Here is a 16,529-nt window from a genome sequence, read left to right on the forward strand (position 1 = left end):
AAATTAATTTAATGTGAAAAATAAACAAAACAAAGCTTAAGTATAGATGATTTTTTTCTTTTATTTTTACTTTTTCTTTTTGCCTTTTTGTTGTAAAGTCCTTGTTAGTTGTGTGTTCAAAGTATTTGGTTGCTGTTCTAGAGGGTTTTTTATTCTAATTAGGTAATGTAATATACAAGTAATTAAACCTGTATGCAATTCTGCCATAGTTAAGTTTTTAAATCATTAGATTAAAAAAATAGATTAATGTAATGAACAAATATTTGACAGAGAAAGCATGTTGGCTACAGAAAGTAAGAAAAAAGGGAAAACAAACCGCACGCAACAAGGCACTATAAATGAGAAATGTTCTGTTTTTAATGACCAATATGCCAACAGATCTTGTATTACATTAAAATCTCAAAAACTATGTATGGTCTTATGAATTCAGACTGCATGGTAATGTGGGCCTAGTTTAAATTGCAATTGTCTGAATGACAGAGCCATGTCTTTTACAACACCATAGATAGATAGATAGATAGATAGATAGATAGATAGATAGATAGAAAAGAAAACACGTTTTGCTATTATTATCATTATTATTATTATTATTATTATTATTATTATTATTATTATACAGTTGTGTATTGCTTTGTCAATGAAACTGAGAATGTTTTCCATGCAAATAAAGCCTACTGAATTAAAAATAAAATAGATGGGTAAGTACCCTTTTACAACTTGTATCGTGTATGAATTTCTTTCAGGGCTGTACACAGTTTTCCGCTTTATCTTGTTAATTTTCAGGGTTTGTTGTTTTGTTTTTAAAACTTTTTTAAAGTGTCTGATAAATTGAAATTATTTTTTTACGCTTCAACTGTCGATCAAAGAGAGTTCATGAAATCTCCAAAGTCCGAGAGGATGAATAAACTGAAACTTAGGTGATTTTGTAGATGCCTGAACAGAAATAACGGCGTGTATAACATATCACTCAGTCTGTATCTGTTATATACTAGTTTATGCGAGTACAAGTGTCGTAAAATCAACCACAATCATAACGACGACGATAGCTGTTTAGAATACAAGATTAACATAGTAACGTTTTTGTACGAGTTGGTGTTATTTTGACCAGGTATCTGCAAAGTCATCTATACTGTCGTTTCTAATATCGATCTTTGTAAACCGACTCTATGACTCCACATTTTCTTGTTATCGTTGATATCTCTGAAGACTGGGATAGATACTCTCTAGTTGGTCTTCAAAAGAGATTTTTTAAAACGGGAAAAGGTCCTCAAAAGCTGCGAGCGCACCGGAAGACAGGGTGCTGGTTGAATCAACACCAGTTAATCCGTGACACCGGCAGGAGACGAGAAACCAGAGGGGCTTAGGTTATCTGACGTTTGTGACATGTTTCTTTCTGTTTGAATAAATTAAGTATGCCTTAGTAACTCAACATTTTGTATTAATTTTGTTTAAAGACACGAATTTCCTTTCAGAATATCGCCTCTATTGTTGAGTTGTATCCGCTTCAAATGCGACCGCTAACGTTATGACAATGTTTCGTACATGGGTTTATCGCTAAACAACTGCTTTGTTTGAAAAAATAAAACTAGAGAAACACTGTGCCAACTCGTTAGTATAGAAACCACGGAAGTATGTGTTTTTAAATTTGTTTTGTAATTTAAAAAAAAACATTTTTTTCCCCTTAATAAACTGCACAACTATTTCAGAATTCGTGGCGAAAGCATCTCTTTTTCTGAATTCAAAGCACAGGAGATTTTTTAAATCTAAAGTGAGTGATGATTATTCCTTATTGCATTTATCTCAGCCTTTTTTTATTCATAGATGTAAAAAGAAGAGGGAGAAGACATGGTCAGTGACTGAGGAGTAGGAAATTCTCAACTCAGACTGAGACATGATGAACTCACTTTCACCTCAGAGAAAGGACAGATCCAAGCAATGTGTCATAGCCACACTCACCCAGGAGATCACCGGAAACAACTTCACACTGGAAACAAAATGATTCAGTGTCAGCACTGTGAATAGACATTCAGTTTCTTGTGTTGCTACATATTCACCAGCGCTTGCACACTGGATAGAAACCATACCAGTGTGATCAATGTGGGCGCACTTCCCATTTCTCTAGTAGTTTCCAGGCCCATCAGCACAGCCAGTCTGGAGTGCAGCTGTACCAGTGTGATCAATGTGGGAAGACATTCATAGCTTTAAGTAGTTACAATCTACACTTTTGCTGCCACACAGGAGAGAAACTGTACTGGTGTTCTCAGTGTTTTATTTGCTTGGCCCATTTCCTTGAAGGTTCATAGTCTTGGTGTTGAAGAGGAGAATGATTGATGAGGTGAAAATGTTTCTATCTCTAGCTCAGGATAGTGAAGATGCCGTATGGTATAAAAATCAAGAATTATAGTAATTAAGTAATAGGCTGTTTAATACAGGGAAACATTACAATTATTCAAGAAATACTGTCATTAACTCCATCTTGTTCATATTATTTTGAGACTGGTTTGAGTCTCCCTTGCAGCCAGGTCAAAAACATTCAGACTGAACTGCAATTAGCCTCAACTGAGAGGCAAGATAATCGGTGTGCTCATAGTAGGAGAGTTATCGCAGTCATTAAGGTTATGCTGGATAGTGTGAGTGTTGAGTGTTGTTGCTCATTTCAAACCATGTTTTCAACCAGTTTGTCCTGTACTTGGCTGTGCAAATGTTTCTTGCGTGACACATTGCCACTGGAAATTCATGCCAGATCTTCCTACATTATGAGAGTCAGACTTGTGGTTTCTACAGTCTCACACTGGAATTCAGGCCTTGTTTAACTATCTTGGACTTAAGATGAGCAAAACATCAATTTAAAGCACATAGACCAGCTGCAGCACAACTCATATGATACTGGGTCAAACCATCTCAGCACACAGTCAACTGTAAACATTTAAAAGTAGCTTTTACATGGAGATGAGGAGGCAGGGTTCTTTGGCCATTTAGTGATAAGGTCCGCTCAGTTCCGATAATAGTCTTTTTTATCATTTATTACTATTTTAAGTCCCTTATTCAGTCCCTTCTACAAGATGGTGGAGTTTGTAGAGAGGGCCCTCCTTAATAGATTGCTTACTGTAAGTACATGAAGATATAATGACAATTTCAAATATTTATATGATTAAACACCAATTTAGACAAACGTATGCATTTTATGTTCCATTTTTTATGAGGCTTGTTCCTCTAAATACTACTAAATATCACACACTGTACTATAAGAGAATTACATTGTTATGTTTGGTTCTAAGATCCTGAAATGTAAATTAATTTGACTTTTGTTACAGTCAAATTTCTAAAGTTTCTCATGTTTGTCATGGTTGGACTGAAAGAGTTATACTGTGTGTTTCTGTGTTTGTAATGAATGAGAAGTGCCATCTGTATATCCAAATGTAAATCACACTTACTTATAAATAAGAAGAATTAACTGCATAGAATATTTCCTGCAGTGTCTGTCTTTTTTGGTGCAGAAACAGCAGTGATATTTTTCTGAAATTGGTTTTGTGTAGACCTATTCAACATCTCTGACAGACACTGTCAGCTGCTGGTCCTTTTGTTTCTAAGCCAATGAATTTTCATATTGCAATAAATGCCCACTTTTATGGGAGCATGCATAAATAAATCAGCATTGTTCTAGCTTGTCTGTTTTGTGTTAGTATAGCAGACATTTAAAGGAACAGGTTGATAATTCACCAAAAATCCAGGCTGTTGTGGTGACATCCTAGCAGAATCTGTGACATGCATGTTTGTATGTCACCTTTACAATGAGGAACAGAGAAAAGCTATACCATGCTTTATTATGCATTTTTAAAGATGCACCAATTCTTAAAATCACAACAGATTCTGATGTTAAAAATGATAATTTAGCTGATACCGATGTGTTTTTTAGTACTTCTTTGGATTTTACACTCTTTATATGCAAGTATTTTCTACCACATTTGACCATGAAAAAGGCCATTTTTTTCTGCCTTGTAAAAAAAACTTGTTGGATTCAGCAGCTGTAAATACCAGCTTTAAAAATGATTGGGCACAACAGGTAAACTCTGATATCTGTTCATGCCATAGGCTATTATTTGGCTGATGGCCGAAGTTTATGAGCAGGGTTAATGTCAGTCAATACTGATGCTAAACCGATGCATCTGTGCATCCCTATGCATTTTAATTCAGAAAGCAACACTGAAGCATACAAAATCCCTCTAGTCCTGGACTTTATAGGCTATTGAGCACAAGTGTTCCCAAGTCTGGCCTGTGGGAGGCAGCAGTGAGCCAAAAGGGCTCTAGACTCCAAAATAAACACAACAGCAGAAGAAGACGCCTAGCTGATTTGCTCTAGCTGCTAGGGAGGGTAAGTGCAATATTTCTAAATAATAAGGCGTTAAAATGCGGCAAAAATACAAAGTGTTGTTTCAAACATTACTTTGCTAGAGTCTCAGGAGTTTTAATATCAGCGAAACGTGTTTGGTTCATGCATTTGAAGCGTTTCGTGTAAAGTGAAATGCTAATGTACTGACAGTTTGCTAGGCTATCTGACGGTGCGGATGGTTTCTCCTGTATTTCTCCATTTTCTTCTCCTTAAAGCAAACACCTGTTGTTGGCCTCGCATGTGCCTCGGACAGCTGATATGCTAATTAATAAAGTTGTAGGTCTAGCTTTAGTTTTTGTGGGGTGGACACATAGGGGGGAGTCGGGTAAGATGACCCACCCCCTGTGTTAAAGCTAATATTACATAGGTTTTGTTATATGGCCATGAAATCCAGGTCTAAAATAATATATAATATTTACTAGTGTATCAAACTATGTAGAGGGCAGTTTCCTTGTACATTTCTAACAGGTCATATTGAGTTTAAATACACTAAAATGCAAATTTTGGACCCTAACTGATTAACAGTACCACCAAATACCCATGTATCAATCTAAAAAGTGGTGTGAAAGTTGAGTTACTATTTAATAGTGGTAAGCCACCTAGATATGCTTGTAAAAATTGCCATGTGTGATTTTTCTTTTATTCTCCATTCAAACATTTTAGCAATGTGACTATGTACACTAAACCAGTGGCTCTAATCTCGTCAAGCCTTACAACCCACCATCAACTCCTCAACGAGAAATTGGGACCCAAATTTTGGATCTTTTTTGACCAATTCGATTTATCTTATGAAAAACTGTTCAGTTTGAACTTCTTACAGTACAAAACATAACAAATCAAAGATACAAGACAAAACACGCATGTTTTAAAAGAGTTTTGTGTACTTTTGGCACAGTTTTTGCTGTCAGGAACACATTCTCAACCCACTGGAAAGGGCCTTATAACCCACTTTTGGGACCTGACCCACCAGCTGAGAACCACTTAACAGTACTTGTTGGGGTTAAATACAAATACTGTTACACCCATAGTATTCAAATCCTTAATTCATAACATTGGCATAAACTTCAAAAGCTTTTGTTATAATATTAATTATATTAAAGAAAATATAATCTGTGCTAAAATATTATCTCTGTGTTTCTGTTTTGCACTGACAGAGCCAAAAGAAGCAGACAAAATCAGTGTCAGAAGTACTTGAAGTCATGGAATCAGTTTTGGAAATGGACACACCTCCACTGGAGGAAAACTCCCAATCTGAACAATGCGATGAAAGCTACATTCACCCAGGTGATCAAAAGACACATCTTCAAGCTGGAGAGAAAATGTATCAGTGTCAGCATTGTGAAAAGACTTTCAAATTTTTGTGTTTTTACAAGAGACACCAGCTTGTTCACACCAAAGAGAAACCATATCAGTGTGATGAATGTGGGAGCACCTTTGGCTACTTAACTAATTACAAGGAGCATCAGTACATCCACACAGGAGGGAAACCCTACCAGTGTGAGCAGTGTGAGAAGAGTTTCAGTCGCTTAAGTAATTACACAACTCACCTGCGAATCCACACTGGAGAGAAGCCATACCAGTGTGATCAATGTGAGAAGAGCTATAGGACATTAAGTAATTACAAGATACACCTGCGAATCCACTCTGGAGAGAAGCCATACCAGTGTGAGCAATGTGAGAGGACTTTCAGTATTTTAGGTAATTACAAGAAACATTTACGGATCCACACCGGAGAGAAGCCACATCGCTGTGAACAATGTGGGAGGAGCTTCCGGTTTCACAGTAGCTACAGGGCGCATCAGCGAATCCACACAGGAGAAAAGCCGTACCAGTGTGAGCAGTGTAAGAAGAGCTTTAGTGATGGAAGTCACTACAAAAAACACCTGTTAATCCACAGTGGAGAGAAACCGTACCAGTGTGAATTCTGTGAGAAACAGTTCACAGATGCTAGTAACTATAGCTCACACCTGCGGACACACACCGGAGAGAAACCATATCAGTGTGAACAATGTGGGAAAAGATTTGGTCATTTAAGCAGTTACAATCTACACTTTCGCTGCCACACTGGAGAGAAACCGTACTGGTGTTCTCGATGTAAAAAGTTATTTGCTTGGTCCAAATCCTTGAAGGTACATCGCTGTGTTGTTGTGGATGAAGAGACTCAGTTTGAAAGTGAAAATGTTTCTTTCTCCAGCTCAGAGTAGTGCTTGAGTCAACAAATGGGACAGTGATTGTTTCTAAAAATGAAGTAGTGCTGGATGGTTCTGGTACCAATGCCATTATCAGAATTTCTTCTGCCACAGAGCGAATTATTGTAATGCCATCATCACTTGTCACTATTTTTGTTTTGTTTTGTTTTTTTACTGATGTCCCAATAGCACTGCCTCCTCCTCATGGCAGGTATCTGGAATTATCCTGAAGCCCAGCGATCAGGTATATCCGTTTTCCGTCCTCTCCAAGTTTGATGTCTATAATAGCGCTGACATTCAGTGAGTATGATTTCTCTGGAGAATGCCTCTGTCTCTTTGGGTCCATCCAGCCCCACTTATAATGGTGGAAATTGCTGCTCTCACTTAAGAGATATCAATAATTTGGTTCAGCTGAGTAAAAATAACCAATCTTTTGACTGTCAAACATCTCTTCATTTGGTACAATTCTGCCTTTTTTAAATCTTAAAAAACAACTAAAAGGTAAGACCCTTTTTACAATACCACTCTCTTGTAACTTGTGTTAAATTGAGTTGTCTTTTCAGTTCTTCTTGGATGACCCTGATAAAGGCCACAAGCCATAACACGTTGGTCTAATAAAGTTATTCTCTAAACCCCTCATTCCCAAATTCTGGGTCGCAACCCACAGGTGGATCATGGGAGACTCACATAAGTTTTCAGAATTTCTTCACTACAGTATTTTATGGGACATTCATGTCTGCGGTATGTATCTAGTAAAAAGAAACTTGTTTTTCCAGACCAGACAGCCACTGAAGGCCCAGGGGGCCGAGCATTCAAAGAAAGCCTGTGTGATGGTGGTAAGATGGCCCTTTACAGGCTCATAAAGTTTCAGGTCAAGATCAGACTGAGGCTGGGTTAATGTTATCCAAGATAGCACTGGTAATCAGCTCAACCAATCAGCTGAGGACAAGGAAGCAATAGCATAAGGAAAAAGAAGTTGTCAGGCCGGGGTGGCTTGTACCTTCTAAAAAGTGTATGTTTTTAATGTAGGTTCTCAATTATTGTGCACTGTCACTGCATAGACTGGTATACTCACCAATGCCAAATCCCATTAAAGTATAAGAATCACTGAATTAAGTCAACAGTTGGCTAAAGATCCCCAATGATTCTCATCCTGCTAATGAGGTTGTCTATTGTGTGGTAATCTAAGCTGCTCCTGCTGACATATAAAATCATCCATATCTAAGATTGAGTGGCAGTTGGGTCAGCTAGCTCAATGTGGTTGTAAATTTTGGTGGAAAAATAGAAAACTTACTAATGACAACTTGGATAAAAGTGTCATTTAAATGTTGCTATTTCTTTAAAACAACACGAAGTTACTGTATTGTTCTGAAAACAGATCAGATATTAACTTCTTTTTGTAAAATAAAATGCTCTCAGAACTCTTCATAGTTTCTAAGTCTTTCTTGCTTCTGTGCAATGTAATCTGAAGATCCTAAACATTTCTAAATGTATGATTATGACCTTTGATTTATATAAAGGCATCAATTAGACTCCATGACTTACTGCAGCTGTCATCTTTTCTTGCAAAGAATGAGTGGCAGTTTGTCTAATAAAAGGAAAGGCAGAAAATAACTGCACAGAGCTCAGCCTTCAGATATTTATTTATTGTGGAAAAAGCAATCTAAAAGAAGACATTTCTTAATGCAATTGAACTTTTTGCATATTTAAAAAAAAAAGGTTTGGATTGCTGCTCTGGGTGGGTTTTGGGGAATTTTTTTAATGTACAATGATTATTTTATTTTTATTGAGCCATGCAGTAAAATCTTTCAGTGAATATAAGTAAAATGTGCTGTATTTTAATGCATCATATGATTAAAATAAAAAACGATACAAAGAAAGGATTCTCCTTAGGCACAGAAAAAGAAAAAAATCAGTCCAAGCAGTGTAACTGTGTTTTACTGAAGAGGAATCCTCTTTTTCTTGTATGCTCTGCTTACTCACCACAGAGAAAACAATGAAGAAGACAAGATTACTGTCAGAAGTTGATCTGTTAGGGAAATGGAGTCAATTAAACTGGTGTAAAACTCCCAGTCTGAACCACTGGGAGTTTTTTGTCTTTTTTTGTTAAGTGTTTTACTTGTCTGTTGTCTCATTAATTGTTATTTTACTTATTGAGCTGTTGTGCAAACAATGGAATTAAGCTACTACTTCTTTCTCTGCTTAAGCCTTTCAGGTCAGGATAATTATTTGTAATGCCTTACTTTGCCCGATAAATACAAAGTTGCAAAGAAAAAAAAAGAAAACACAGCAAAAAGTAAAGGACTGATTTAGGGGATGATTTCAAAATTCCTCTCTAGTGAAGGAAAAACTTGGTGAGGCATAGAAATACATTAGAAGTAAATTTATAGTTTTTTGAAGTAATTTCAAGTGTTATTTTGTTTTCAGAAATAGAAACTAGGTCTTAAATGTTTCTGTTTAATCTATCTGTGAATGTCAAACCATCAGAAAAATAGATAGCCTGTGATATTAATGGCATTTTCACATAAATATCATAAATTTAACCAATATTAAAACGTTGTCCAATCAGTTCCTTCAAAGGATCAAGGCAGTTTGCGATGCTTGAAGAGTATTTTAACTCACTTAACGTGTAGGGAATTTTAAACACATTTTCGTACTTAAAGTTGGCAGATGGAGAATATAGGTGACTTTGCAGATGCTGGGCCAAAAAATACGCACATGTTCATTAGGTAAAACTATTGACTAGTTTTCCTGTTTTCCCACCAAACGCATGAAATCCCCACAACATACTGGCATGACGGCAGGAATTGTATGATCTATTGCCTTCTGCCAATGGCAAAAATAAAGGTTGTCATAAGTTGACATAGCGACGTCTCTGAGAAGTATATTCAACGTGTGTAAAATGTAATATATCCCTTATTTATTAGGCCTTTTGAAAATACAAGCACTCTTAAGTCCATCACACCCATAATGACGACCACATTTTTGAACAATTAGATTTTACACCCGAAGTTTCCTAATAAATCGCAACGGTTGGCATTGTTTTTGAACAGGCATCTGCAAAGTCACCTGTATCTTCTCGAAGTGATTTTTAAAAACTGATTTTATGACTACACAAAACGTTTCATATTCTTATTATGTCTCTTAAGGCAATAATATATTCTTATATTCGGGAATCATGCCGTTTGAAAATACGTTTAGCGACATTTTGTTTAAATAAAGGAAACCGTGGGTCCTCAAAAGCTGCGCTAGCTGAACGTCTGTCGAAGAGTCATCAGCTAACTCAACACCAGCTAAACCGTGACACCGGCCGAAATTCGAGGAGAGAAAACTGGAAGTTGGAAAGGTAATTGCGATCTATAACACGTTTCTGATTGTTGAAATAGCACAGATATGTATTGACTGCAGACAAACGATGATTAGGTTTAGTTTAACGTCATGAATTGTCTTTCGGAATTTTTTATCTGACATTGTGCTGTTTTAGCTTCGATTGATTAGGCCTGTGATTGTGCTAACACTACAGTGTTGTATATCACGGCTTGTATATCACGGTCTGTGTTGTATCAAAATAAGCACAATTCAGTTAGCGTGTTTGTTTAAGATTTGTGTTTTGCTCTGCTTTTCTTAACAGCAGATTTGTGCCTTTATTAGGCGAGTGGACTATCCTGTTCATTTTCACCAACAGGTCCTCTATTACTGGAATATTCCCCCACCTCACACCAGTCTAGGAACAATAGAAAACAATAGATGTACAGTGCATTCAGAGAGTATTCAGACCCCCTTCACTTTTTTACTTGTTTGTTATGTTGCAGCCTGATGTTAGCCGTTTAAATTCGTTTTATTCCCAATAATCTACACACAGTGCCCCATCATGACAAAGTGAAAAGAGAATTTTGGAAGTTTTTACAAATTTATGAAATACAAAAAAACTGAAATATCACATTGGCATAACTGTTCAGACCCTTTACAACATCACTTGAAATTTAGCTCAGGCTCAGCCCATTTCTCTTGATCGTTTCTAAGATGCCTCTGCATCTTGATTGGAGTCCACCAGTTGTAAATTAAATTGATTGGACATGATATGGAAAGGCATGCATCTGTCGATAGAAGGCTGAAAATGCATATCTGAAAAGCCAAGCCATGAGGTCAGAGGAACTGCCTGCAGAGCTCAGAAACATGATTGTTTCTAAGCACATTCAGGGGAAGGCTACAACATTTTTCTGAAGGCTCTCAAGAGCACAGAGGCCTCCATAATTCTCAAATGGAAGAAGTTTGGCATAACCAGGACTCTTCCAATCTGGTTGCTCAGCCAAACGGAGCAATTGTGAGAGAAGGGCCTCAGTAAGAAAGGTGACCAAGAGCACGATGGTCACTAGGGTCATGGTTCCAAAAAGACAAACCATCATTGCAGTCCTCCTGGCTTTATGGCAGAGTGGCTAGCTGGAAGCCTGTAACCAAGCCATGTAACCAATAGCAACTCTGCCAATATGGACCAGTATAATTGCAATCGCAAATCAGTACCAAATCGTGCAGCACTGCTTGAAATGTATCAAATATAACAACCAGTGCCTTTATGATTTTCATCACATTTCTTAATCAGGGCCCAAGAAAATTTCAATTAGTATTTAATTTTGTTTCTCTTTTCTTTAGTCTTCAGTTTTTTTCTTCCCATTTTTTTCCTTAATTTCATGGCTTTCCGGTTTTGTTTATTTTTTATATTGTACTTACCTGTTGATTGTTTTCGCTCAGTCTTAAATTGTTTTTGTCTTGAACGTTATTATGCCCATAAAATAAAGTAACACTATAGATAAACAGTAAAAAGCTGCCTAAATTCATAGCAAAGTTCATACACCAAAGATGAAAGCAATGCCATTTTAACATTTTCCATTGTATTAACAGTCAGGAAATCCTATAAGCTGCTGTCATGTTTCATATTTTGTCTGCCTATAGACTTAATTTCTGCTTTTGTGTATTTTTTCTCATAGAAATTCTTCTTAAGGAAACTCCTGGCTCAGATTGAGACATGGACTCACTCACACTTGTGAAAAACGACCCATCTGAACAATGTGATGATATCTACGCCCACCCAGGTGCTCACAAGACGCACCTTCACATTGGAGACTCACCTTATCAGTGCAACCATTGTGAAAAGACTTTCACTTACTTGAGTCGTTACAAGAGACACATGCTTGTGCACACCAAAGAGAAACTGTACCAGTGTGATGAATGTGGACGAACTTTTAGTTACTTAACTAGTTATAAGATGCATCAGCGGATCCACACCGGAGAGAAACCATACCAGTGCGATGAATGTGGGAGCACTTTTGCTTTTTTAAATAGTTACAAAGAACATCAGTACATCCACAGCGGAGAGAAGCCGTTCCAGTGTGACCAGTGTGAGAAGAGCTTTAGCACAATAAGTAATTACAGGACTCACATGCTCATCCACACTGGAGAGAAGCCACACCGCTGTGAACAATGTGGGAAGAGTTTCCGGTTCGGCAGTGCCTACAGGAGACACCTTCGTATCCACACAGGAGAAAAGCCATACCAGTGTGAGCAGTGTGAGAAGAGCTTTAGTTGTGGAACTAGCTTCAAGAGACACCTGCTCACCCACACTGGAGAGAAACCGTACCAGTGTGAACTTTGTGAGAGACAATTCACTGACGCTAGTAACTACAAAAGACACATGCATTCGCACTCTGGAGAGAAACCGTATCAGTGTGAAGAATGTGGGAAGAGATTACCAACTTTAAGTAGTTATAATCTACACTTACGCTGCCATACTGGAGAGAAACCATACTGGTGCTCTCACTGTAAGAAGTTATTTGTGTGGTCTGCATCTTGGAGGGTACATCGTTGTGTTATTGTTGTGGATGAAGAGACTGACTGTGAGAGTGAAAATGTTTCTTGTTCCAGCTCAGGATAGTGGGGAAGTTTGTTATTGTTTTTGTGTTTTTTATTCAGTTCAAACACTTGAACATGAAATACAAGAAGTATCCACATTATTATTGGAGTATAGGCACATTTTAGATTTAAAAAAGGTTACTATAGATAGAGATATTTGAAGTCGTGAAAATTCCTGTCAGTATTTACAACCAATATATCAGGTCAGGTCAGGAGAATATGCCAGCCTCCTGACAGCCATCATCCAGGCCAAGGAAAGTATAGTTAACTTAAACTAACTAGAAACTAACTAAAACATTGTTGTGTGCTTAAAAAACAAACTAAAATGTAATAAAATAAGTGACAGATTATCCACACTTTTAGTCTTTGACAGCAGAATACTGACCGACCTACCATCTATCTATCTATCTATCTATCTATCTATCTATCTATCTATCTATCAAGTACCTTTATTTTAAAAAAGGAAACACTTTCATTTTTTTGGGAAGTATTAATTTATTTTTAAAGCAGTATTATAAACATTTCACGTTCTGTATTTTTTATGCTACTTAATATTTGTATTTTTTGAGTTCATTTATAAAACCTGCGTAGAGGCCAGAGCAACTTGGGTGTAGAAATTATCTTATGACAAGTGTGATTTATGAAGAGTGCATATCTGGCCAATCACAGTGTACAACTGAGCGGGTTTTGATAAATATGGTGGCTGAAAACAATCATTTAAATAAAATGCCCATTATATTCACAGTTCAGCCGGCCTTGACCCCGGAGTTTACAGCACAAAGACGGGTAATACGGGAAAGATATCTGCTCCCTTTATGATGGTGTCAGTGTCTAGGTTAGAGAAATAAAAGAAACTTAAATGTTTTTTTGTTTTTCTGCCTAAAAAGTGAATCAGAAACACAGAGTGTGGAAGGAAAGCGAAGGAACTGCTGTGGTTAACAGCATTGTTGTAGTCATCCGAACTCCAGCTGATATTAGAATATTTGATTTATATTTATGTGATATCTTACTTGTGTATGATATTATCATAATTCTATACATTCAGATTATAATGTAATCAGTTTTCTTTACATTCAGGTTTAAAATACGGTGGTCAGCTTTTAAGATGGGAACATAAAGTGGGTTTTGGCTATTAAAAGAAGCAGAAGAAGGACATCCTAAAACTGCACCAGGCTAAGAGGAGAGTGACTGTGATACTGCAGGTTCAGGTATTATTGATGTAGGCTTGTCATAGGGTAGTGATATGGTGGTTTTCTCACGAGGTAAACCAGTATATCTGCTTGAGGTTCCAAAAAGTGTCTTCATGAACTAAAAGATGAGTAAAGTCCAGTTTGCCCCCCTTTGGACCAAGATACTGCAACATTTGTTAACGAGGCTATTTTGCGTGGATATGAATATGGTGTGCCTGAGATTTTGGCTTGATATGAGGTGTGCCTTAGGAAAAAAAGAATGAAAACTGGATTAGAGATGAAACCAGTCCTCATTAGAACTGGAAACCAAGAGTTAAAAGAATTTGAAGAAATGAAGTCCACTTTCTCATCTGCGTGCTGTATGAAGCTGTTAGAACTTTTTGATCCAATTTAAAGTAGCAGAATCACATGAGGATGTAATGGGACTGTTTAGCTGTCTGCACAGTTCTTACACTGAGCTGCATGTTTTGTTTCTGAGTGCCATAGCATTAGAAAAACAGATTGTTAGGTTGACAAACATTTATTATATAATCTAATATAATCATTTTTACTTTATCTTTGAGTTGATGTCGTATCTTTATAAATGCATGTGGTTGTATGTATTAATTATCACATGATTGACATTTACTTACATTTTTTTTGTTGAGTATTTTGATTTTGCTTTGGCAACATTTTTTACCATCCATGCCAATAAAGCATTTTTGAATTTTGAACTTCAAACTATGCTAGTTCCTAAATTAGTGCTTCTTAACAAAATTTGGACTTGAGATGGATCAGAAGTTGTAATAGTATTAAGAAATTGAGACATTTTCTTCTGAATAAAAGTAGATACTAGACTTTTTGGCACATTATTTTTTCCAGGCACATGGAAAGTAACTAATGACATTTACCCAAATTACTGCGTTTTTTTTTTTTTTTTGTTTGTTTGTTTTTTTTTTGTACTTGTGCTTTTTAAAGTAATTTTTAAAATCAAATTTTTTACTTTAATTTGTGTTTATTTTGGGTGAAGTATTGTACTTATATACATTTTAAAAAGCATTGAGTACTGCGTGAAAAATAAACACTAAAGGCCACAACAAGGAGGTCTAAGCTTTTTGCCAACATGAAAGCGACCAGTCGTTTGGTTTTCACAACACAGACAGTACATGCAAATAGTGAGAGAATGATTCTGCATTTCTTTCCAAAGCAGCTGCTGCACTGTACTTCAGGTTAGCTCAAACCTAAGAATGAATAACCTGTTGAGAGGTCTGTATTTTCTTGATTTTATTGCACATTAGGGCAGGCCATATTTCACTGTGGATTTAAAAAGTAGCTATTCAGTACTCAATGCTCAGAGTAAATTTTGAATGACTTACTTTTTACTTCTACATGTGTAGATTTATAGACCAGTACTTTTACATCTACTTAAGCAAATTTCCACCAGAGTAACTGTACTTTTACTTGAATACAACAGTGTGGTAGTTTTTCCACCTCTGCGACTCACTGAAAATGGCTTTACAGCCCCCTCCTGGGTCCCCACCCACAGGTTAAGAAGGGATTGAATTGTGCCTGAATTGCTACTTTTAAGAGAAAGAAAAGTTGGTGGGTGAATAAAAGCTCTCTTGGTATTGTAAATGATTCAAAGAAATGTATTCTAAAATACCAGCAGCCTAGGATAGGAAAAGAAATGGGCATAACTTCTTTATGAAAGATGATAAAACAAAATTCATATGCTGCTTTTTAATCAGGAACAAACAATAAAATAAATATGTCAGTCAGCGTGACTGTCCTTGGTGGGGCAGAGCATAGACATTGTTTGGGACAGCAAAATGAAAAGACTTTCATGCTCTTCTCAAATAAAACAAGTGCGCAGAAATCACAGAAATTCAATCCCTTTGTGCCTTTTGTTTAGAGTGATGGCTTGTTTTGGGGCTCTGACATGAAGCTTTAAAATCGTTGTAAAGTCTTGGTTAGTGATATTGCAAATTAGCTTGGAGAGATCTGGAGTTCATTCACATGAAAGTGATGTTAAAAGTTGGCATGCTGAAAGACAAAACAGTGTTTGCTTTCAATAATAAGGCTTTTATTGCAATAAATTCAGACTTTTGCATCATGTTTAGCGTGATAACTCATATGATAAGGCATGGTAACAACATATTGAGCAGCCTAAGAAGGTATTGAAGTCAAAAAAGTTTTTTAAAATCAACTTTTAATGTTGGACGCTCACTCCTAAGGCCGTCAGGGTAAATATTTATACTGTATTAGAAAAAGGGTCGGGGGTGCATTGTGGTGATGAAATGTAAAGTTTGATGCTTTCTTTTTACCTATTGGTCACATAATAAAGGCTTATATTTTGTTTTACATACACATTTTATTTACATGTAGCAGTAATTATATGAAATAGGAGACCTGTTCAAATGCAGACTGTCCAGCAGAGGGCACAATAGGATCTAAAATCACCAGACTGGTATTCAGCTTGCCGCCCTCCCAACAGATGATTTCCTTCAGTTTTTCATATGACTTGCTTTATTTTACACACCTGATGGCTCTTCTTGGCAAATCTGACAGAAACACTGAAAGAAGAATATTTAAAAAGCACCTATGATTGGATTTTACACCACATTGAGCAGATTGAATCAGCAGGTCAGAGTTTCAAATCTCATGAACCCATATTTTATTTACAGTAGAATATAAAAAACATATCAGATGTTGAAACTGAGACATTATAGCATTTCATTAAAAACTAGCTCATTTTGAATTTGGTGGCAATAACACATCTAAATAATTGGGACATTGCAACAAAAGGCTGGAAAAGTAAGTGGACTAATAAAAACTGGCTGGAAGAGCATTTTACAACTAACTAGGTTGATTGGC

The 16,529-nt window shown here is 36.6% G+C and overlaps 1 protein-coding gene across 1 annotated transcript; it reads left to right on the top strand.

The window, feature by feature from the left end:
• Nucleotides 1-4,304: 4,304 nt before the first annotated feature.
• On the top strand, nucleotides 4,305-12,852 carry LOC121527500 (zinc finger protein 709-like). The gene is made up of 3 exons (XM_041814489.1): nucleotides 4,305-4,372; nucleotides 5,545-6,410; nucleotides 11,734-12,852. Exons 2-3 carry the CDS (start codon nucleotides 5,590-5,592, stop codon nucleotides 12,506-12,508), a joined length of 1,596 nt encoding a protein of 531 aa, XP_041670423.1. The 5' UTR covers nucleotides 4,305-4,372; nucleotides 5,545-5,589; the 3' UTR covers nucleotides 12,509-12,852.
• Nucleotides 12,853-16,529: the final 3,677 nt, after the last annotated feature.

The sequence above is a fragment of the Cheilinus undulatus genome, linkage group 19 (assembly GCF_018320785.1).
Source record: "Cheilinus undulatus linkage group 19, ASM1832078v1, whole genome shotgun sequence".
NCBI classification, from domain to species: Eukaryota; Metazoa; Chordata; class Actinopteri; order Labriformes; family Labridae; genus Cheilinus; species Cheilinus undulatus.

Excerpts from the sequence above, each read along its gene's own strand:
- LOC121527500 (XM_041814489.1), top strand. The coding sequence starts at position 5,590 with ATGGAATCAGTTTTGGAAATGGACACACCTCCACTGGAGGAAAACTCC. Across the intron at positions 6,411-11,733 it reads TGTGAACAATGTGGGAAAAG|TTTCACTTACTTGAGTCGTT; the intron begins ATTTGGTCATTT and ends TTGTGAAAAGAC.